Source organism: Strigops habroptila, chromosome 1 (assembly GCF_004027225.2).
Source record: "Strigops habroptila isolate Jane chromosome 1, bStrHab1.2.pri, whole genome shotgun sequence".
Taxonomy (NCBI): Eukaryota; Metazoa; Chordata; class Aves; order Psittaciformes; family Psittacidae; genus Strigops; species Strigops habroptila.
The window spans coordinates 108,649,139-108,672,720 of record NC_044277.2 but is presented as its reverse complement, the minus strand read 5'-3'; the positions used below and the strand labels follow the sequence as shown (position 1 = coordinate 108,672,720).

The following is a 23,582-nucleotide window of genomic DNA, read 5'->3' as shown; positions in this document are numbered from 1 at the left end:
AGGATCTGAGTTAGAAAAGTAGATGCTATTAACTGGTTCCAAAATTCAGAGGTGTGGGTGGCTGGCAGTTTGACTAGGCTTCCCTTCCCAGCTTCATAAGGCTCTTCAAAATGTATACCCTGTGCACTGACCTCTGCAGGAGAGTTTGGTGCTAGTATGAGGTGTACCCATACATTTGTACTTTCATCCTCTCAAAAAACAGGCAAAGAAAGAAACTGCCTATTATTTGTCAAATAAACAAATGGCATGCCCTTCAGGCAGGGCAATGTGCAGAAGCTGTTTGAAGTTGTTAGGAATGGTTGGTGGATCTAGCTGAAAGTAGCTCCACTGTAGTGTCACTATCAAGACACTGGGTTTGTTTCTCTGACAGTTGTTGGTAATCTTCAGTGATGGGACGCTGGTGTGTGTTTTGAAGAAGAGGTACAAGGACATACTCTGAATTTCATGGGTCAGTACCCTGCCTTCCAACATGGATTAGTTATAGAAAAAACAGGCTGTAAACACTAGCTCTTGTGCCTTGAGAAGGGAGGGCTCACATGTTTTGTTGAAAACTGCATGTTCTGTGTGGGGACTTTGCTGGACTTCAAGTAAAGCACCTCTTGTCCTCCGTAGGGTCAGGATTATATATTTAGATTTGCCTCTCATGGCCAAAAGATCATGAGTGATGTAAAAGAAATGAGACAGAGATCCAGCTGGTGCCACCAACTGGTATACAGGTACATGAAAGCCCATAGCATTGCCTTGATTTACATTGTTTGGAGATCCAGTTCTGGACGCAACCACATTATTAGGACAGATTATACCTGCTGAACCTCATCACAGCTGTTGCTGTGCTGCTTAGATGTGAAGACAAACTTCACCTCCTTAAATGAGAAAAAACTGCCCTCTCTTAGTGATGCCCAGCTTCTTGGCAGACTCTGAAACTGCCTGTCCTGCCTGAAGGACGAGGCAGCCTGGCTTTATGGGCTGTCAGCACAAAATCCTTATCTTCACATCTTCTCTGTCCCTGATTGTCCTGTCTGCAGGACATAGCAAAAACAGGTTTGCCAAAACTCGCCGTGCACAATGGTTCCATTTTGTTCTGATTTTGGCCTGAAAAGCCTTCTTTTCTGAACCCTATAAAAGCTGAAGAATTGCTTAGGTTGATTTTATTCCTTAAAAGAAAAAAAAAAAAGGCTGAAATCCATCCTTTCTTCCTGTCTGAATGAGGCATTAGGACAGTCACTCTAACTGAAAATTGTTCACTAGTGACTGTTTTAACCAACTAGAAATATAGGTTTTAGCTATTAATTCTTCCAGAGGGTTGCTAGAAGTTAGTGCAAAAGCATAAGCAGGCACAATGTCATTTCATTTCTAGGAACTTTTGCATATGCTCTTTCGAAAGCAATTCAGAGAAAAATGCAACAGTATCATAAGCACCGAGAGACAGAGATCTGATAATTTAGGATGCAAAGTGTGTCTGTTAAAATTTACCAAAATATGGCTTTGATTGATGTAATGACTGCAAACAGCTATGACTAATGGCATTTCAGTGGTGTTGGTGAAATGGAAAGACCTAAGGCTTCAGATCATCCATCATGTGCAGATGTTTACTTTGCTGCAAAGGTTCCTATTTCTATAAAGGAGGTTGCCTGGTGGGTTATAGTAGGAGCACCAGCCTAAGTCCATGCCATCCCGACTTATAGCTAAATGGAGAAACTCAGCACTGCCAGGTATGATGCTCTACACAAGTTCTAAGTTTATTTTAGAATTTGTAAAGTGTAGAGAGAAATAAAATGCTGACACACAGGTGATGCAGACACCTGTCTTCTCGAAAATCTGCACCAGTGGAGATCACTGGAGTTCACCTTGGCAGTAATGTTTTTGTTTTCTGGACTCACTGTTGAGGTTAGGGATTGTTATAGACTGGACAAAAAAGGTAAGAAGTTTCATTTCTCCAACTGGAGTTCACCTCTAATGGGAATATTTTTTATCGAGGAGTAAGGTACAGTTAATGAAACATAACTGATGATCCACGAGGGACTTTTTGCTGTTCATATTGATGCTCATGTAAGGGCTTAGAAGACTACATTGTTAGTCCCAAGATAAGCGGGCAATATGAGAGTGCACAGATAAGATAATATATTTGCCTTGTTATTCTGTTATATTGTATTTGTAATAAGTTGTGCAGTGCTATTTAATTTGCAGTTATTATGCCCAAGATTGATAGATTCTGGTTATCTTTTATAACTAGCAGAGTACAAAGACAGGGCCAGGCTCAGACAAAAAAGCCAAGCGATTATCTGGGACCCTGCAGGCCTGTCCAGACCATCTAGAACAGTTTCCTGACCATCTAGGACAGTTTCCTGACCATCAGATTATTGCGTGGTACCTGGCCATGTACCCAGCTTACCTGGTCATATTCCTGAGCAGGCTGAAGTCTCCTCTGGATGTACAAGGATGCCCAGAGAGGCAGCAGCTGCAGAGCTAAGGGGTAACTCCCTTCCACATCTCTGTTGCTCTAAAGCAGAGACCAAGCCAAGATCTGTGCCCCTAGTTTTCAACATGTGAAACCAGCCATGAAAGTCAGGAACCTGAAGATGAATGTAGTGGGGATGTGATGAGGACAGCAGAGTGAGGAAGCAGGGGCCAAGTCGTGGCTTCAGGATTCAAAGTGAAGAGTGATATAGGTTGGAATAGAGGAAGAGGACAACTGACAACATGAAAGGAGAACACAAATTTGCATTTTTAGGACTCGCCTAGGTCCTGGATTTTGGTGGACTCCAAAATGTCTAAAGCCTAGCCTGAAAATAATTTCCAAATGTTACCTTATTTTAAAAAGGATACGTGTGATGTTGCAGTTCCGTAATACTAGACATTCACCTGGGGATAAAGTTAAGTTCACATGTTAAATTTTCATTCTGTCATAACTTGAGTTTTATTCAAGAAATATTTTTACCAGGGGGATTTGTATTTGCCTGAGTGACTTAAGGTGCCAGATGGCTGAAGGTACTTCAGCTTCATTCTTTTCTCTAACACTGACTGCTTGCCAGTTCCTCACTCTTTTAAATACTGTACGTATCTAAGAAAAAAAATTGCTCCTCAAGAAAAAATAAAATATCTCACTATTGCTAAAAGACATATAAAAAAAAATAGTGCTGCATAAGCTCAAAAAGCACAACATCTCATCTGATCAGAACCTGCTTGTGCTTCAAGCTCTCAAAGAAAACACCTCATCAGGGTCCACCTCTCCTAAAGAGATTGCAGATTGGATAGTTTAAGGACCCTGAGACAGCTTTAAGAAATTATTAGTTTAACTTGAGAGAAAAATGCCTTTTCCTCAACTTGCAGATGCAGATGTGACAAAGGTCTATAGAATCAGATCTCCCCATGGCATTGCCCCATTCTCAATCCACAGCTTTGCAACCTTCACAGGTCAGGCCACCTTTTGCACAGTGTAATTTCATTACACTATCCATATAGCCCTGTAACAGGTATTGCCATTGCTAGTAACAGGTCATAGGCTCTGTATTGAGTTTGTAAGGCCTCAGGACTGAGGCTTGATAAGTTTACTCTCTCTGAACTTCTCCTTACCTGCCTGCAGCTTTGATTTTCCTGGTTTAGCTGTGACAGCAGATTCTTTAATTGGCCAGGTAGCTATGTCTAATTTGTTTTACTTTGTTTATCTTTGCATGGTAAAACTAATAGCTTTATATAAATGGAATAACAAGCAGTTATGCTGTGTCGAATAAGATATTTATGGCTCTAACATAGCGATTTCATGCAGAGAAATGCGTACTTGGCATTGTAGCAGATGCCTCGAGAGATGGAGACATAGGATGGGCATAGAGGCATTCAGGCATGGAACGATAAGAGACATAGGTGATAAGGGCAGAGGTGAGCACTGGGGACCCCATAGCTATAGACAGCTCAGTAGTGATCAGTTAAAGAAATGCAGACATGGAGATGGAAAAAAAGATGGGTTTAGCGGTAACTCAGAGAACACAGAAATAATATCTATCATATGCAAAATTCATCATGTAATGAAACCTGGATGTGTGGAGCTGCAGACCAGTGAACAATGAGCAATGGTGCAAATGCATGTTAACAAACATACAAAAATAACCCGAGTACTCCTGGAATGAAGAAGAAACGACATGGGCATCATGCTTGTCCTGGTGCATGATGTCTAACAAAAGTTGTGTGTCACAGCAAGGTGGAAAGGTGGAAATATATTACTTTGTTTTGCTTGTAATCCCTGTTGAGTAATCCTGGCATATTCTGCCCTTAGCATTAAAAACATAAATATTGACAAGCTGGTTTGATTAAAGGTGATCTAGAGTTTTGTTCTGCTTGAGTTGCACTAGATGGGAGTAAAGTTGGGTGAAACAAATGTTTATTTGGTATTAATGAACAAAAATGTCCCCTACCCTGGCATGAGAAAAATAAAAACTGAATAGAAAATAGTTGCATATTTTTCTTCCTGATGTACCATCATATATGGACCACAGCTTCAAATTCCAATGTTAGTCTTCATTATGTATGAAATGGCACAGTTCTGTTGGTATAACTCTCTTACCTTTAATAAAGGAACATGAATGAGAAATTTGGCTTAATTACATAGTGTTAAGTCAGAGCAGTATTTCCAGCATCTAAATTGTGTTAGTCAAGACATCCCAGGGCCTGAAAGAACAGAAGAGGCTAGTAGTTTTTTCTGGGTACTAGATTGGTACAGGTGTGAGGTACTCCTGGTCTAGTTCAGCACCTGCTATGTCTCTGGCATGTCTCTGAAATCCTCCCCCATGTGGGTCTGTATACAGCTGGGCAGGCAATGTGGCTTTGACTACACTGTACACTAATCAGGCTTTCAAATGAAGATGGAGCATAATTAAAGTCAGTGTAAAATTACCCAGAAGGCAGTAACACATTTAACAGGCCGAAGCTTTCTCCTTAGGGGTGCAAAGCCAGAAGGTGTTTGATCTGACTTAGCTGTAGGGGCTAATGACCTTCAAAAAGATGTGCCATGCCTTGCAGAATACAGCCGTAAGGCATGAAAACATGTTCGTGTTTCTTTCTGTTTCTCTGCTGCAGACACCAGCCTGGCTTGCAGCCTCAACTCACATGCAGAGACCAACAGCAGGAAATAATAATTCTGTTCTGCAGAGGCAGCAGTGCAATGATCTTGCTTTTAATGTCACCTCACACATCAGCCACTTTTTTGCCTCTCATGTGTGGAAGTGCTTACGCACTCCAGAGCGGCAGAAATATGTTTGCCAGCTCTTGTGGACTTATCTATTTGAGCCAAATGAATTTTCAGGTGGTAAATGTGCCTAAAAAGGTAGAGAAGAAAGGCCACCCAGGAGTTTTCAGATCTTGAGTGAGACATGTCTCTAGCTTGGGCACCAATAGCTAATTCAGGGCAACTTCTCCTTCCCCTGTGAATGCATAGCAATAGGATTCCTGCTGCCCTGGAGGAAAAAAGGCTGATTTGGGATTAGTAGTAACACTGCTATACAGGTCATTGTATAGAGGAAAATGCAGATGTTTCAGAGGGTTATGTCACATTCTTCTGTCCCACCAGGGCTGTGTAGCCACAGTGACCAAGAAAGTAAAAGAAAAAAAATGAGTCATTTCATTTAGAATGGCAGCTAAGGCAGGAGTACACTACTGTGCACATAAATTTCCACCTGGTCATTTCTCTAAAATTAGATTGATGTAATGAGTCTTGAAAAATACTACTGGGGGTCTGGAAGGTAAAAGTAGGGGTCCTACACTAATGGTACTTTAATGGTACCGATACTTTATGGTATTGGTCTGGCATAGGTGGGACTTCATGAGTAAAACTCCTCCTGGGAGAGATATTCATGTCCCGTGAGATATTAGTCCAATCTGCCAAGACCTAGATGAATTTATGAGAGGGAGAACCTATGAACAGTATGGCAGTGTACTGTTCAAGAGAATTCCCTACAGAGATAGCAGAGGCACTGGGGCAGTTCTCTTGCACCTAAAGGGTTCAGGGTGTCATGGGGCTCCATCATTTTCTGTCTATCCCAAGGTGCTCAGCCACTACTCTATCCATTTTCCCATCTCATCATCATGTAAATGAAATGCACCACGTTTCTGTAAGAGGCTATTAGACTGCTATGACGAGTATTTTTTATTTGATTGGATAAAGTAAACATACATGGACTTCAGATTCCAAACATACTTTCCATTTTGTTTACAGCCAATATATAGAAAAAAACTGATGGTCCATAATCAGGAAAGAACAGAAGCCTCTTAAAATATAAAGCAGCATTCTCGTTAGGGTTGATATAATAAGGTCAATAATTTGGGAATAATGATATTGCTTCAGTATCTCTGTATACTTTTCTTCTCACAGGTTCATAAATCTCTCATAAAAAACCAATTGTCTCAGAATGAAAAAACAGTGGGCAAAATTGCAAAATTTTATATGAAATTAGTTAAGCATTGGTTTTAATTTGAAATATTTTCCTGTGCTTTCCACTGCTGATTTGCTCATCTTTGACAAAAAAGACAAATAGTTACTTTTATGAAACAGTCCTGAGGAGGTAAAAAGCTCTCATTCGAGCTCAGCTGTTCAAATTTTAAATCCTCTGAAATGTGCATTTTCCCTCCCACTGTCATGCTGGGAGGCAGCAGGAGGGAAGGCTTGGAAGGAAGGATCATCTTTCCTGCCTTGACTGCTTGCTGCAGTGCACGCGGGTCAGGGCCCTTTGCTTGCACCTGACCTCCCAGCATTTTGTTTCTGCTGAGAAAATGCCCTCAATGTCTGTGTGCGTGCTAATGGACATGTGTAAAACTGGCAGTGTCCTGGTGACACCATGCTACTTCATAGCCAAACTGAGCTACTGCCCTGCAGGTGGGCATTATATTGCCTGTTCTGCTGGTAGGACACATCTGGACAATTGAGGCCATCCCTACATGACCATGCAGAAGACTGGTACGGGTTGTGTGAAAATACAAAATAGCAGTAGAAGCAAATGGAGAGGGAAAAGGATGGAAATTGTGCGTCAGGGTTTTCATTTCAAAACATAATGCTGTGAGGATACTAAATGTAGGGTACTAAAGACACAGATGGCATACAGATGTTTTCAGAACTGCGTACTCAATATCTCTTGAACTAAGTAAGAGTTCCATTTCCAGGACATAACTGGAAACGATACAGCGCAGTGGTGTGCACCTTTAGACAGCAAAATGCCTTTTAAATTTGGTCTTAAGTATTTAACATCTAAATTGTGAAACTTGGACACCTGTAAATGTCTAAGAATTTCAGCTTTTGTATTCTTTGTCTGTTCAGGCATTTCGGGATTTTATCATTTGTGTAATTAAATTACAGGAAACTGGCAGGTAATTTTCTAATTGGAATATTACTATTTTGTATTTTCTAAAGTAATTTTTAAAAATTATAAAACTGTGCTGGACTTCATGGTCTGTAGTTCATCAAGAGCATTCAAATAACAGGTAATGTTAATTGAATGCTTATTCATGTGTTTTACAGATAGAGTAATTTTAATGGTTTTGACTTTATTAAAATAAAAATGGATATATCTTTATTGTGACACAAGAAGCTACAATAAATTAATAAATATATTTCTCAGCTCATTAAAAAGGTAGCAGCTTGATATTGCATTGTTACTGCTGATTACTTCTATAGTGAGAAAATGTATGGCTATTCCTTGCAGGCAGTAATGATAGATAATAATTGGTTTTAAAGATGCCACCAGAAAACCCTAGTGAATGGAGGAAGTGAAACAATTCCAACATGACCAAATGAAATAAAATGTATGATACATTGTTATGTATTATAAAACTACTTCTGGTAGCTGAATGCCAGCTCAATACCACAAAAAAATGATTGTAAGGTTTTTCAATACTTAGCCAAAAGTCAGCATATGTTTTCATCTGATGTATAATTGCATGTGACAATAATGTACATGAAAGTAAACCAGTATCTGGCAGTTTGGTTGGATTTACACAGATACTATGTTCTGACACTGTGAAAAAAAATCTATTATTGTCTTAGAGGATATTTAGAATTCAGGCAAAAATGAGGTTCAGTGGAACTTTGTACTATCCAAAAGGGACAGTGAATAATTCTACAGAAATTAGGAGGAATGCTACCAGAAAGAGAATTGCTACCTCAAGTCTAAGTATATTTGCTTACTTTTCCTGTCATCATGTTTAATCCAATATAAGGAAGGTATTTTATTTGCTGAGGTGTCTTTGGAAAATTACAGTCCTATTTCTTACGGAAAACAAGTTGTTTTTTGTGGTGGACTGTACCCAGATATTGCTTTATTAACCGAGTTTTCTTTTCTGCCCTATATTAATTCCATTTGTTCATTGCTCTTTCCTGCACATCTGTGTTGCTGTGGGAGTTCTGAGAAAATGTGTAGAGGATGAGTGCTGCTGGTTGTTATGGGGGACTATGGACGGCTGGTATTTGGCTTTATAAAAAGGAAGTAATTCCAGAGATTCGTGTAGAATAGGTCAGGGTTCATACCTCGTAAGCTAAATAATATATAATAACCAGACAAAGCAATTATATTGTGGAATAAGAGATCCCCAAGGGTTGTTACAGAGGTTTAACCACTGTGTCTGTAATTATACCACTAAAATGCCTTGCCAGATTAGGCTGAACAACCATTCTGAATCTAAAGACAGTCTGTGGTAGCTCTCTCAGGATCCCTTTAGTGTTGCTGTGAAAACAGAAGTATGGAACTGGAACATCACAGGCCAGATCCTGTGAGAGAAGAAGGTAGCCTTTAAAGCAGTGAATGGACATGCTCCTTCAGGGTAAGAGAGATGAATGCACCACCCCTTGATTACTGAGGGAAATGTTTCCCTTCCAAAGCTATAACCCTAGGTAACAGAAAATACTACTGCATTCTGAGGACCTGCTCCCTATAGTCTTTGTTTCAATGGCCTTAATTCAGTTGTAGAAGGAGGCTGACAGGCTTCTATGACTTGGTAGCACATGGTCGTAATGTTGTATTGGCTATGCCTGTCCTCCTGCCACTGCTGTCACAGCCTAGCTCCCAGCAGAGAGACCCTGTCCTGGGCTGAGCTAGGAAATGTGAGACAGCCATTCATTTCTTCTCATTTTTAATACAGATATACAGTGAAATACTTGAATTGAATCACTATCATTTCATTGGTTTAGAGTATAGTATGACATAAGCAGACAGAAATATCTTGAGATCTAGGTGGAACAGATGAAGTATTTAACAAGACCTTTTTCTAGAACTGATGTATAGAAACTCCATTAAGACCTTCAATACACCTTTTAAAGAGCCTTTTCCTCACCAAAAAAAATTAAAAAAGCTAGACCGATACACAACAATCTTTATTATGGACTGCAATAATTGCTTTCAAATTTGTAACTATCATACTTTCCCATTACATTTTTCTCCCATCTTTACCAATTATGGTGCAGTGGTGGGCATAATCCTGGCAATTTAAAGCAAGCAGAAATTTTACTGAAATCATAGCTTTCACTGCGTAATTGCTATCTCTAATTGCATGAATGCAGCCCATTTGTTTACACTGTTCACTTAGGCAAGCATACCAAGTAAGGCATTTGATTCCTAGTCACACAGTTGACTTTTTCCAAGACATACTTGGTGAAAGTGTCTCTTTCCACAGCAGTTTTTGACACAATGGGATCTTGATCATGGTTAAGGTTTTTGGCTGGTGTTATAATTTAGACAGTAGTAATGAACTCACGTCCAAGACAGGGCAAATGAAAAACTATCAGATAAAATAAATTAAAGGTGAAGAAGAGGACTGAATTTGATTGGACAGTCATCATCTTTGGAGGGATATTTTCTTTTCTATTCTTTATTGTGAATCTCTCTTGGTTTCGCCTGTACTGAATGTGCACTGATGTGACTTGGTGCTTTTCTTTTGAAATCAATAATCATTCAAGTTATGTGGCACTTTTACTCTTGATTCAAGATATTTTTTCCTCTGTACAGAACTAATAAATCTTATCCAAAACGATTTCTCCTTTTTCCTTGGTACATGTTTCACAGAAAATTATTCATAAATATGCATCTCTGTGCATGAGGAAACAAATATATTTACATGTTCTTGAGTTGTTTTACAACACAAGTTAGATTGGCACATATATATAAAAGAACAAAAATTTAAGATTAGCTTTGAATTGTGCAAAAGACTAAGGATCCTGTAATGACTGCTTGGTGGAAATGAGGGTTGTCAAGATCATTGTCATGATAATTACTCTAGTGTTCAGTCTTCTAACTAATATTAGCTAGAAATTGTGACATTCAGGGGGATTGCTTATGATAATAAACACTGTTGGCATCTAATGACCAATATTTCCATGCTCTGGCACTTACAGGTTAAGTTCTCCAAATACAGAAAAATACAGGGTTTTTTTCAAAAAAAAAAAAAAAAACAACAAAAAAACAAAACAAAAAAACCAACACAACAAATAAAAAGCCTTGAAATTGAGTATTTAACCTTTTCTGTCTGCAGAAATGTCTTGCTGAGTAGCTGGTTTGAAACAGCGTATTACACCACCATTCACAGTTCTTCACTTCTGCAACATCTTCCTTGAGGAGGTTTCATAGTATTCCGTGAATGTAAGGAAAGTTCCCCTTGTCACCAGAGGCAGACAAGTGTCAAATCTGTTGTACTAATTATGAAATCAATGTTTCATTTACATTCTTATTCTCTTTTCGAAAGAGAAAGACAATTTCAGGCATTACACCTGCCTGTTGGTGACACTGACATATAGTACAGTTTTACAGTTGAATTTATCTTTAAAAATGTTTTCCCATCTTCATTGTTCCTCAGGGAAGCGCTTACATGAACAAGAGCAATACTAATACCCAGGGAGAGCAAGGGAATACTGACTACACACAAACTGCTGTCTAATGCACTATTAAATAAACTGAAAACATGGGGAAGGGAACTGTTGTCTGTAATTCTTTTCATTACAAGGTTTAAGGATTTTTTTAGTAGAGACAGATAAATTTCTCATTCAGGGTAACATGATTTTTCTTACACTCTCTGAACCACATCTTGGGCTGATCAGCGGATATTTCCCATGTGTGAGAGCAGGATCTGAACCTCCTGTCTGGCAAAAGCTGACCCTTCCTTCACAAGGCTGTGACGAGGCTAAGAACAGCATGGGATGTCCTCCTTCTGATGCCCTCAAAAGCCATAGACTTGTGTCCTTCAGAGCCCAAAGCTCAGCCTTATTAGAAGCTGGCCTTTTGCAGCTTAAGTGGTGCAGGCATCGCCGCGTGCCAGCACGGTGTCCTTAGCGGATGCACCAGAGAAAGAGAGTGACTCCATTAAACCAAAGTACAGCCTTTTAATTCCCTTTGGTCCTGAGCACTCACTTATCACTATCTCACAGCATCCTACATCCAAATCAAACCTGCCAGCTGCTTGGAGCTCTAGTTGTATTTAATTTAGTCAGTTAAAGCAGCACCTCGACTTCTCCCTCCCAACCGCAGACGGGTTCCTTTCATGCTATGCTGAGTGGGCGTTTTCTCTCCTGACATAAAAGGGCAGCCAATTTGTAAGGGGGAAAATTAAATTTAGGACACTTAGTTCATATGAGAGGAAGGAAAATAGAGCAGGGGGATGAGAGAGGGGTATAACATTTATAATGCATACACATGTATATACTTGCAGAAACAGTAAAGATAATAGATCAAACACATAGTAATTTTTGAACAATTGGTAATGCTGCACATTTTTTCATAATAGGCTATTTTGCATTTATTGCTAAGACTTCATGAGTTTTATAAATTCTTTTTTTTTTTTCCAAGAAAGAAAAGAAAATCAGATTTCCTTCTACCCTTGGAAATCCAGAAAAGCCCTAAACCAAAATATTTTACCATGAGTGTGAGTGATCTGAATTCAAATTTTTGTGTGTGCTTAAGGGTTTCTTTATGATTCTGAGCAAGTCCCTCAGCAGTTACCACTTCCAGTGCTCCAGTCCTCCATCTGTGAAACAGGACTAGGTCATCTTTCTTTTAGGTCTCCATTTATTGTAGTTCACCCAGGAATCCTCTGAAGCACGGATTGGCCATGGGTATATGCAGCACCTATCAAAATTAACTCTGAGGTGTGTTTTCTTTTCAGTCTGCCTGCATGAATCCCCTTAATACCAGTCTCTACAGAGTTGTGACCCTGAAGCAGGGGACTATAAAAGAGGATTTAACTGTGGGAAAGAATAAGAGTGGATATGTAAATGTTAGAAGATACCAAGTGATTGTTCAGCAGGAGGGCAGGCATGTGCTGGATACCTCAGGAGAGACAGCCAAGAGTTCTGCTGAAGTTTTACCTTCTAAGATCTGTTTCCTAGAGAATGATGCATTTGCAGAGAGTAGATGTGTGTAGCTTGTACTTACGCAGTAGAACAAGCCTGTTTTGGCACACAAACTTTCTGCATGATGGAGAGACCACTGCTGTGGAGGTTTTTGCATCACTGATTTTTCTGGAAGCCTGAAAGTAAAATACAGTAATTCAGATTCACATGTATGTTCATTGTATTGGTGTTCCTCACAAATAGGAAATGCATTTCCCTTGGTGAATTTAGACTCGATGCTTGCTTTTTATCTTTTTGAAGATAAAAAGTTCATTCACATCCTCTCCTTTATCCTGTGCCTTCCTGCCCTGGAGCATTGGCTGCCTCCAAAAGCAAGAAGGTAACAGGTTCATCCTGAACAACCACTTCTTGCCCTGTTAGCTGAGACTGACAATAAGGGAAGAGGGGCTGCTTAATTTTTTCCTAAAGAAAACAAAGGTCTCTTGGCATCTACTGACAAATCCTTAAGCACAACTATTGCAGTATTAGCTGCTACAATCAGCAACCAAGTCCTTTTGCACACAGTGTCATCCATACACCCTTAGGAAGTGATTCTTGTATTAAGACCGTACTGTCTGTGCAAACCAAGTTGAATGACAGATTTTGGAATTCATGCTGAGTTAGGTCTGTTCTTTTTATTCCTATGGCTGTGTCCTGAGTTTAACTGATTCGATTAGTGGTTCCCCATGGAACTTTGGGATAAACAGCTTTGTATTACTTAAAGTTCACAGAATTCAATCTGCTGTTTTGCTATACGAGGTCAGAAAATATTAAAAAGATTATACACACAAATACAGTGTTTAATGCGGATTGTTCCTTTCCCTGTGATTGATTTGCCATGATGTCTTGTAATTTACTCACGCAGGTGAGTTGTGATGGATGATGTAAATTATTTTGGTTTTCTCTTTTGACTTAATAATTGCTAATATCTTAGTACAATATGGAAATATGGGCATAAGACTCGGCAAAGTGTTGGAAAGTTACTTTTTTTTCTTTACAGCAACAGCAATTATAAGCATGAGTTCATTATTGAGAAAGAATGTGTTTCTTAAACAGACAGAAAATGTCACAATTTAAGAACATTACCTGAATGCTGAGAGGCGATGCTGTCAGATGCACATCTAAATAAAAGATGTTCAAATGGAGATATAATTTTTTTTTAGCCAGTGGTCTTTTTTTCAAACCTTAACTCATGGCAAGAGATACAAAATTAATAGAGTCTGAAGATGAAAATATAGGTCCTGGCATAGAAGTAAGCATTTTGTCAAGCTGCCTCGTATGCATCTCTCTAGGGATGGAAGCTTAGAAATACAAATTGGAACTGGAAAATAGAATGTAAAACAGCCTGAGCTGTTTTAAAACAACTGAGCTGGACGTTGCAGAGCTGCATCCATCCCAGTATAAATCACCATATTTTAGTGAACCTACACTTGTCTTCATTATTAACTTGGTTTTAAAAAATTGCTTTCTAACGCAGTCTTATATGATGTATAAGCCATCTATACAGTTTAACAGAAAGATCATGGGAGCGTACACTCAGGCAGAAGTGTCTCATCCAGAACCAGTCACCCAGGTCAGGAATGTGTGAACTGTGGAACACAGGAACCATGTGAGCAGTGTCCCAGTGCCTTTGTATTAACAAGCCTCATTGCTTCTCCACCAGAGGTTGCTCTTTGAGAGATGTAGATTGGCAGGACATAGCAGAGGTTCTCCAGATGTCCCATGGCTAGATTGTGCGAGAACTGTAGACTGAGTGTTCACCGGGGTGGCACAGACAATGAGGTCTCAGCAATGCCTGGTTGCCACCAGCAGCCAGGGACTTGGGTTACCTAGCACAGCTCTGCTGCTAGCTATGTGACGTAGCAGCCCTGACACGGGCCTAACTTGAACAATGGGTGTGCTGATAAATCTGAACAGATTGACTGCTTTGGTGAAAATAGGGCAAAATAAGGCAGGAAGTAGGACAAAGGAAGCAGAGCACTCTGAGGTGACTCACGTGACCTCAGTGAAGAGCTGTAAATCTGAATCCTCATCCCCTGATGCCCAGTGTTTCACATTGCTGGTTTTCTTTCCTCCTTTCCTCCTTGTACTGAAGAACTTGAGCCTCCCCAAAGTAGCAATGGAAGGCTGTGAGGGAGCTCATCTTCCTCTTGCTGCTTTAGACCTTGTCCTCTGGAAGATACCTACTTATAGGCTGCATATCTAATTTCAAGTTTTGACCTCCATGCCAAATCATGCTTCATAAAACATCAATCTCTGAAGTTCATGAAATTCTCATCCTTAATGCTCATTGTTTGGATACCATACTGTGGATGGCCTCTGTGTAGGATGACATAGTGGCTCTGTTCCTGTTCATGTAGAATCACAAGGCAGAAGACTCACAGTGATAAGATGCTTTTGGTGAATGCTCCTTCCAAGAGCCCATTCCCACATCTTCTGTTTTCTGCTGTGACTGCCAGGTGCCACCAGGAGAGGAAGGACCTTTGTCAGCATCATTCTTTTGTTGATGTGACCTCTTGATGAAAGAGGCTGCTGATAGGTCACTACACGAAATAACTCTCTTGGTTGGGATATTGTGTCCAGAGTGAAGGCTTGCAAGGGCTATAGACTGGCCAAGAGGGTGGAATTCACATAGTCTCTTTTCCTGGCTGAGGCAATGCTTTGAATACACAAAAGGCAGTGGTGTGTCTGTATCGGAAGCAGCCTGTACTGTCTGCCAGCAGTACAAAGGGTATTGTTCCTCCTCTTTCCCATGGAACAAAGACACACATATATGGGAATCACAGAATGTAATAAAAAAAAAGGGGGAGATAGCCAGGAGCTAATGGGAAGTGGCAAAACCCTTCATATACTTTCTCTTCCTGTAATATCTAAATTTGTCACCTCAGATACAGAAAGTGCTTCTTCGGCCAAGCCAAGGGTCAGAAGATCATATTCAAGTATGGAAAACAAATCACATGTTTGATGTCTGGTTTCTCTGTGCCGTGGAAACATGAGACTGTCGAATAAAAATCTGCCAAAAATAGGTGAGCTAGCAATGCATTAGAAAGTGTGAAACCACAAATTACTCTGGTAAACCTGTTCTTACACTGCTTGTGCAGATAATGTGCATGTGCTTTTACAGTAATAAGCATATCCCATGGTTTTCTGTATTACCTGCAAGGCACTCAGGCTGATTAGGACCAAGTTTAATTTGGTCCTAATCAGCTCCAGGCAAGTGGACCGCGAAATTAGCTTGACACATTAATTTTATGTTTTATAGTAGGTAGCCCTGCTAAATTTGCCTGACTGTTCTAGACCAATTTTATAAGTCTATATATGCATGAATATATATATAAAACATTTGTCTCAAACACAAGTGCTATAATGTAAGATGTTCCACTTTTTCTTTTGACTACAAGCAATGCCTCTTGGGCCTCACATTTAAAGCATCGCACTTTCTTTTGGTTCCATCTGCTGATGGCGCTAATGTTTAGTGACAGTTACTCAGTACTAATGATCACCTTTGGGGATTTTCAGAATGTTGCCGCTTGCTGGTCACTAGTGAAATGTAATCAATAAATCTGCCAGCCAGGCTTTTCTTCTTGCCTTTCCTATTGGAATTAAATGAACATCATGGTAACAGATTTGTGATGGAGTCCCCTTGCCAGCCAGAGCCATTCCGTACATGAGTAATGCCAGTTTAACTGATATATGAAGCATACCATAAAATTATAAATACATGGAAGAAAGCAGATGAGTAATACTTATATTAAGATTGTTCTTGGGTTTAATTCTTCACTGGAAAAAAAGGAGGAAAGTTAAAAATTGTTTAAAAATTTGTTCTATTTGTTTCTTGGTTTTTTTCATGATGAACTGCTCCTATCAGCTTTTCTCTTCATAGCTTACGTCCGTATTGGCATGAAGGACCATTCCTTATTCTTCTTTCCTGACAAGTTCTTCCAAATATTTTTTCTTTCCAGTTCAAAGTGGTGTGTTACTTACTGTATTCTACATTCAGTAAGTGCCTTTAAAATTTGTTTTCATTGTTGTTCACCAGACAAAAGCTACATGTGTTTTCTCTGTAGGGAACAGAGGATGTCACTATGTAATCTAACAGCAGTATCAATTAAAAGTTGATGATATTTCATCTCAAAAAATTACATTGCTTATTTTAAACCACTCAGTACAGTGGCATTACAATTGTAAGAGTAATTCCTCTTGTCTTTCCATCTGCCTGGTGTAGTACTCCAATAGATGCTAAATGTTTTCCATTATATAGAGAGTACAGTGCCTTTGACCGGAGGCAGAGCAAAATCTTGCAAAGTACCATGAGAAACTTCCATGGGAGATGTAAGTTTTCTTAAAATTTTTGTGCAAGTTTAAAGACAACTGCTTCTGGAAGACAAGGGTCTGTCCTCATGTGCTAAGAAGTAGTATAATTCCAGAGCTGCTTGTGTTTGTGTTACAGGACTGTGGGATAATGGCTAAAAGCACCTCATGTAACAGGGGATGAGTAGTTGTTTCTGAATGCTTATAACATTGTCACAAAGTGAAAGCTCCCAGGCCTTTCAAAAGCAATAGCGGCTTTCATAAGATAACAGGAAGAAAAAAATCAGAATAACAACCATTTATTTGTCTGCCGCCTTCTTTGCTTTGCCAGTGGGAAAGCACAGAGTTTATGTCCTTCTGTAGCTCATTAAGCTTTTCTGAGGGTTTACAATTTAAAAGCTGAGATCTGTAACTAAATGGTTACAATAATTACAGTCTAAATGTGGTCTAAAATAGCTACACCTCAGGAAGTCGTGAATTAAGAAAAAATGGGTCCTCTTGTGGCAGTCACCTCCTTATCTTGGCTGATTGCCTACCATTTTCTTGGTTATATCCTAAGCAACCCAAAGACAGTTAGCTCTAGCACTTGTTCTTTCTTTCAATACTTTTCTAATGCAAGTCCTTTGAATACCTTTTCCTTTGACAGCAGCAGCAGAGGAATGCAGGAGCTGCTGGCTGAGCATCACGGGCTGCCTGCAGGGCTGAGGTTATGCTGTGTAGGTCTGACTGGGTATGAGTCTGTGGCCAGGAGACCCTCTCTTGGGCTACTCAACAAGGGCTGCTGGTTTTCTCCAGCTTCAGGAGCGAACTGACATTGACTGTCTTGTTTGGTACGTGGGTCTGAGGCACCAGAGAGAAACCACAGTGTCAGAGCCATGTCAGAAGAGTAGGAGGCAGGGACTAATAGGTTACATTCCCCTGAGCTTACTATAAATATATTTGGAGTTTCAATAGCTCTCAGTTACATCACATAAATGACTCACGCTCTGACTTAGTCCTTGTAGGATGAGGGTCAACTTTTTGGCCAATTAAGAAAAGTAAATGCTATCAACTTGCAGACAGACTGCAGTTTCCTGGATTTCATGAGTTGTGCTGAGTAGGAAAAGGAAAGGAGGTGCAAAGGAGATGAAAGAGGGTAAATTTGTGTTGCTTTATGGTGTTCTCATCTGGTGGTGCCTCAACTTACACAGCTTCGACTGAATAATCTTGAAGCTTTAGGCCTATTTTGACATCATTTTCGTATAAAAACAACTATTGTAATTCTGCCAATAAAAATGTTTTAGATCCCACATCTTTTTCGAAATGTTAAATGTTAATCATAAATTTAATGCATTTTTCTAAGCCAAAGGTAACCAAATACTAAACCTGAAAATGGCATATGTGTAATGAAGTATTTCAGAAACAGAACTCGGGAATAGGCTACGAACATATGCACATATGAAATGTGCAACACCTACGTTTGTGTTCTGTATCAGTCCTCATATGTGAGTTCTGCCACACGCATGTGAATAAGTAGCATATGGCTTTCAAAAAATACTCCCATGGATGCTCTTAAAATATATCTCACAAGAAGTGATTCCCCTCTTCTGAGGAAAACTTCCATAGTTTTTCTCCCCATGGGCACTGATATTTTGTTTTTCATCAATGTGTTCACTGTCCAAACAGACTGCTCAGCCCCAAAACAGCAGCGAGAAAAGCTCCCATGAACCCAACCCAGGTGCTAACTGGGTGCTGCAACTTACCTACGTACCATGGGGAGGAGTTGCTGTCTCCACCAAGGCAAAAGGACCTTGGGGGGATTAAACACCAAGATCAGTGGGGTAACATCTTCCCAAAACCCTCTTCTCCTCCTCTGTTTGTGACATGGAAGGATTTTCCTACTCCACAAAGGTAGAGAGAAGATGAGATTTTAAAAGCCCGATAAGATAAATATTGCTGAGGTTATTCCCATTGCTGCATCCTACTGTGAAGTCTTTAAGGAAACCATGATAGCATCACTCTGAGACAACGATGCATGAGCAACCCTGCCTGCTCCCCTCTGCTTCCACCCCGACCTCCATCCCTGGCTTGATCATGCCAGTTGTCTTGCAAAGGGTCTGTCCTGTAATCTGAATCATTAACATGGTCCAGGTTAAAAACACACCTCCAAGAAAAGGAGATTAATATTTAACTCTGAGCTGTGATTAGAACAGACCCTGCCATGGGAACAGCAGCATGAGGTGAGTTGACAACTGGGGACAGTGAGCTATGCTGCAGGGAGACGTGAGGACGGGAGAGCATCCATAGGAAGGGCTTCATCTGGGCTTGTCCTTGGGACTCTCACCCTCTGAAATGTCAGCAAAAGAAACTGTAAACAACAGAGAATTTCTGCTTTGATACAAAAGTGATCATTTTTAACAGTTATGAAAAATTATTTGAAAAGTGAGACTTCCAACCAGGTCTGAATCCTTTGTGTGATGCCACACTGCTGTGGTTCAGGGAAGAGTTTTAAGTGCAATGGTGTAGTGAGCATCACTCTCTGCAGCAGACACACAGCCTCATTAGGAAACATGCCAGGCATACCTCCAGGTAGACACGTCCTTGTGATCCTCCTGGCATAACTGTTAGGAAAGTAACCACTCATTGCTGGGCTTGGGATGTTTCTGAGCAATGAAGCACAAGGCTTGGCTGCAGGTGTATGATATGAGGCTTGGCTGCAGGTGTGTGATAGGCAGGTCCATTAAGGCTGTTCTTTTCTGGTTTGTCCTGTTCGGGTTTTTTTAAGCTCAGAGAGTTGTGTTGCCAGCACTTCTAAGATGGCATAGCAAGAGCAAAGTCAGTTGCTCACAGGAGTAAGCAGCATGTCCAATAGAAAATACTGGTGGGATCAGGCCCTGGGACTAAAAAATTCTCATTAAAAGGTTTTAATTTTTTATCACTTCCATTCAGGCCTGTCACCCCTGTTCAATAACTAACACTATTGACTTCAGCTGAGTAAAGATTACATGTGAATGCAATGACTGATGGATTAGGCCATGACATGTGAGACGTATTTTCTCTTTCCAGAGCACTTTGCTTTGGTCTTTTTACAGATGACAATTGTAGCATTTGTGCAGGCTGATAACACTACAGTGCAGCAAATACTCAATTAAATATTTGCTCTAGGTTTTTTCCCCATTTTCAGTGATTGCATGCATGCCAACATATTTTGAATCCTGTCCAGCATTTTTTTGCACTGTATGACTTCCAGAAATGTAGCAATTATAAGCCATTAAAATGAAAGAATTTATGAAATGCTGATGCCAATTTATAACATAAATCAGTGCCTGTATTGTATTACTGAATTGACACTTATTATGTAATTGATAATTAGAACAGGCGTTCCTTCAAGCCATCCACCGTTGCATAGGGCCAAATTATGTCCCTAAGGGGGAACTGTAAGTTAAGAAACTGCATAGATGTACACCTTAGGGGAACCATAGGGAGGTTGGGAATTTCAGGTGGGGTTTCTATATGGAGATGGCACAGACTTTCTGCAGAAAACAAAGTCTGTCCACCAGTGCAGGAAGTGCTTGAACCAGGCTGGAGCATGTTTCTGTACAGCCTCGAGTGCCTATAGGTGCTGACTTATTCCTGTGGATATCTGTATAGGCTGTATAGGGACAGGATGTAGCTTGGACTACATGTTCAGAAATTATGCATAAAAAAATAATTTGCTATGGGCTACTGCTGTTTTAACATGAGTGTTGCATATTTCCATGTTAACATAAGAGGTATTTCCATATGCTCTACAATTTATTCGCAGTTATCCATCCTGAGGCCATCTGCCCAGACCTTAAAGGATAGCTATGGAAGCAAAGAATGATTTGACCTCTTCTGAAAGAGCATTGTATATGGGAGTTCACTTCATCTATACATGCCTATGCTCTTAACAGAAAAGCCAGTTTCACTGTAATCTGACAGCCACTGAGAGAGAAACCATTATCTGCCCATCCTGGGAGGGCTGATAACACCAATCTTCATAGCATCTAAAAATCTGTGCTGAGGGATAAGGAAAGAAATTAACACACTTTAAAAAGAAAATCATTGCAAGTTACTAACATATAAATCAGGTTTCATTAATGTGAACCATGTTCTACTGGAATATAAATTTAGAACCACCCCATTTCCTTTGACCAAATCACTTTGGACATGCAAAAGGCGGTTTCTAAATGTAGCTTCCTTTTTCTTAATTTTTTTTTTTTTTTTTTTTTTTTTTGTGTACATATTTTTTCATCTAAAACCCCAGTTCGGCCTGGAAATTAAAGTGTGTAACAATTTTGCTGTGCATCAAAAGACCATCTAACTCCTTCTATGTCATAAAATAAAACTAGAAGAAACAAAACTGCAAAAAGATGCTGTTAAAGTAACAGTGTTTGGATGAAAGCAAAGAAATTCAGAGTTAAGTGCCTGATGTCCTTTAACTCAACCCCATTGTGTCTAGGAGAGATTGCACTTTGCAGCACTTCACTGTGTGATCGTTTCTAACCCTGCAATCCCAAACACAATGGGGTGAATTAAGACTAGAGGGGAAGCATTAACTCTTTGTTGCTGTGGGTGCTGCCAGAGAATCTGGCTGTGTGGTAATAACTTGCTGAAAAATGAGATTCAAACTGCTAAGAAAAGTCGGGGCTTCGTAGTCTCATGTGAGTCCAGCGTGCTGGTTAAGACCGAAAAAATTAACAGGAACCACCAACAAAATACTACAGCATATCCCTATTTTTACTCTTGAATTGCATCTCTCATATTGCCAGCTCTAAGGCAACAGAAGTGTGAAGTATTTCATACATACACACAAAAAAGTACATACATAATACATTATAGATCCTTTTACTTCCATACATAATGTCCCATGTGGTGATTTCTTTTCCAGAAAAGGACTTGTAAGAAAACGGCAAGCCTATTCAGGATTGTAACTGTAGGCAACATGTTACTAAGCCTCTTACCACCACAAATTGAATATAAAAGAAGGTGTGTACCTGTTCAGTGTAATAAAATGCATTGTTGGTTTTGAGGTTTTTAAACAACTCTTACATGTAGTATGTTATTTCTGGAGTTGTTGACACCAGTTGCTAGAGCTGCAAAAGCCCCACAATCAATTCTGGGTTGCTGACCTAAGGAAACCAGCAGTTAATGTGGCTCATCAGGAATGCCAGTTCAGCTCTACAAACATGGGTACTTTCAGTCTGCAGCATGTATGACAGACCATATACCTGACTTGATATTCCTGTGGGCTCCAAATGGACTGAGAATGACACTGGTATCTCTGAAGAGCTCAATCAAGAGTTCCTCTCCATAAATGATAGATATCTTAAAACTGGACATATGGGCATCGAGAGTAGAGGTGAAAGTGGCCACATGAATTCTGAGATGTGTTGAGCAAATCAAGGGCACATGTCGCCCTCCCTAAACAACTAGGGACAGACCAGAAAAGATACCCCGTGACTAGTTGTTAGGGCACACTACCAGAGGCTTAGCACAAAACCTTCACCTGACTATTCCCATTCTGTCTCCTCAGTGTTTATTTACAACCTGAAGCAATGGCTTGATTTTCAGCGTACACTGCTCACCCAGAACTCCTGCACAGTCTCAGAAAATCAGGCTGCAGGTTTGATGTCAAATGGTTTTGGTTTTGGTTTTGGTTTGGTTTGGTTTGGTTTGGTTTGGTTGGGAGTTTTTTTAGCATGAGGTATAGTTTAACTGGAATCCCCTCTAGCCTTGAGACTTATTTGTGTGACTTTGGATACTGAAGCATGGGGAGATTAAGTGACTTTGTCAGTGACTTTCATTACTTAGGTAGGTCTTTCATTACTTTCATTACTGTGGTAGGTCTAGGAATTAGACCTTGATGTTGGGCATTCAGAGGAGTACTTCCCAAATAACTGAGTGGTAATACACTGCATTCTTATTTGGAAGATTCACATTTGATTTTCAATTCTTTCATCTCCAGAGAAAGAAGTGCTCTGGAGTCTGAACACTCAGCCTCTGAAAGTACGAGAGCCGGTATTTCTGTCAATTAATGGACGTTAGAGGAATGGAGAATGTCCACTCTGACATATACATTTAAAGCAAGGGGTGAAATAGTAGGGAATATTGCAAGCTAATTGTTCCCATCTGAACTGTTTTTCTCAAGACTTTTTCTTGTGCTTCTATTACAAGTTGAATTCAACTGGTCTTTAAGCACATGTCCTATATAAAGGGCATAATGACTGGTCTGAGAATAAACATTAAAAATGTGAATAATTTTAAAATATGCAGCCAGTCATCATTAATTCACTTGGTACTCGTTACAGCAATATTAATAATGACTTATGCACTGGATATTAATATATTCTTCAACTGAAAAGCTGGTTTGCTTCTAGTTTTATTTCAAGGAAAATAATTGATACTTGAAACTTTACCTATTCTGCTTTGTTTCCAAATCTTTTAAAAGTTAAAATCAGGAAAATAAATAATCTGTCAGGTGAGGGGTGAGGTATGAAGCTTTTTACTCCCTAGGTCACACCCCAAATGTAAATCAGAGTAAAAGTGATGAGGATTTGGTGGCAATTCAATAGTTTATGCAAAGGAACTGGTGACCTGCCTCCAGTTACAGTGGAGCGGGTGTCTCCGGTGACTTCTGCAGGGGGATTCCTTGCAGAAGGGCTGGTAGAACTGCAGGCACATGTTATAGGCAGTGAGAGCCAGCCTGTGTAGGGGCCAGCCCACATATTTACTGCCCAGTGTGTGTTAGTTTATAACCCATGGTGGGAACATGAGTTTCATTTCCATGGCTGTCATTCTAGAGCTTTTTCAGGAGCAGTACTACTTTCTAGATGCAAGGGTCAGGCTTGATGGTACTGGTGTTTACAGCAAAAGGCATAGTAAAGGCAGAATACATTGCCTTGCTTTGTTCTGAGGG

General features: G+C 39.9%; 1 protein-coding gene across 4 annotated transcripts in view; it reads left to right on the top strand.

The window, feature by feature from the left end:
- Positions 1 to 23,582, top strand: part of ADARB2 (adenosine deaminase RNA specific B2 (inactive)) — a 309,775-nt gene that overhangs the window by 87,122 nt on the left and 199,071 nt on the right. For 2 of the 4 annotated variants that reach the window (XM_030497230.1, XM_030497248.1), the window contains exon 2: positions 22,200 to 22,289. The exons of the other annotated variants lie outside the window; for them this stretch is intronic. In XM_030497230.1, coding sequence (XP_030353090.1) covers positions 22,200 to 22,289 — 90 coding nt within the window. The remainder of the gene's footprint in view (positions 1 to 22,199; positions 22,290 to 23,582) is intronic. 4 annotated transcript variants of the gene reach the window in all.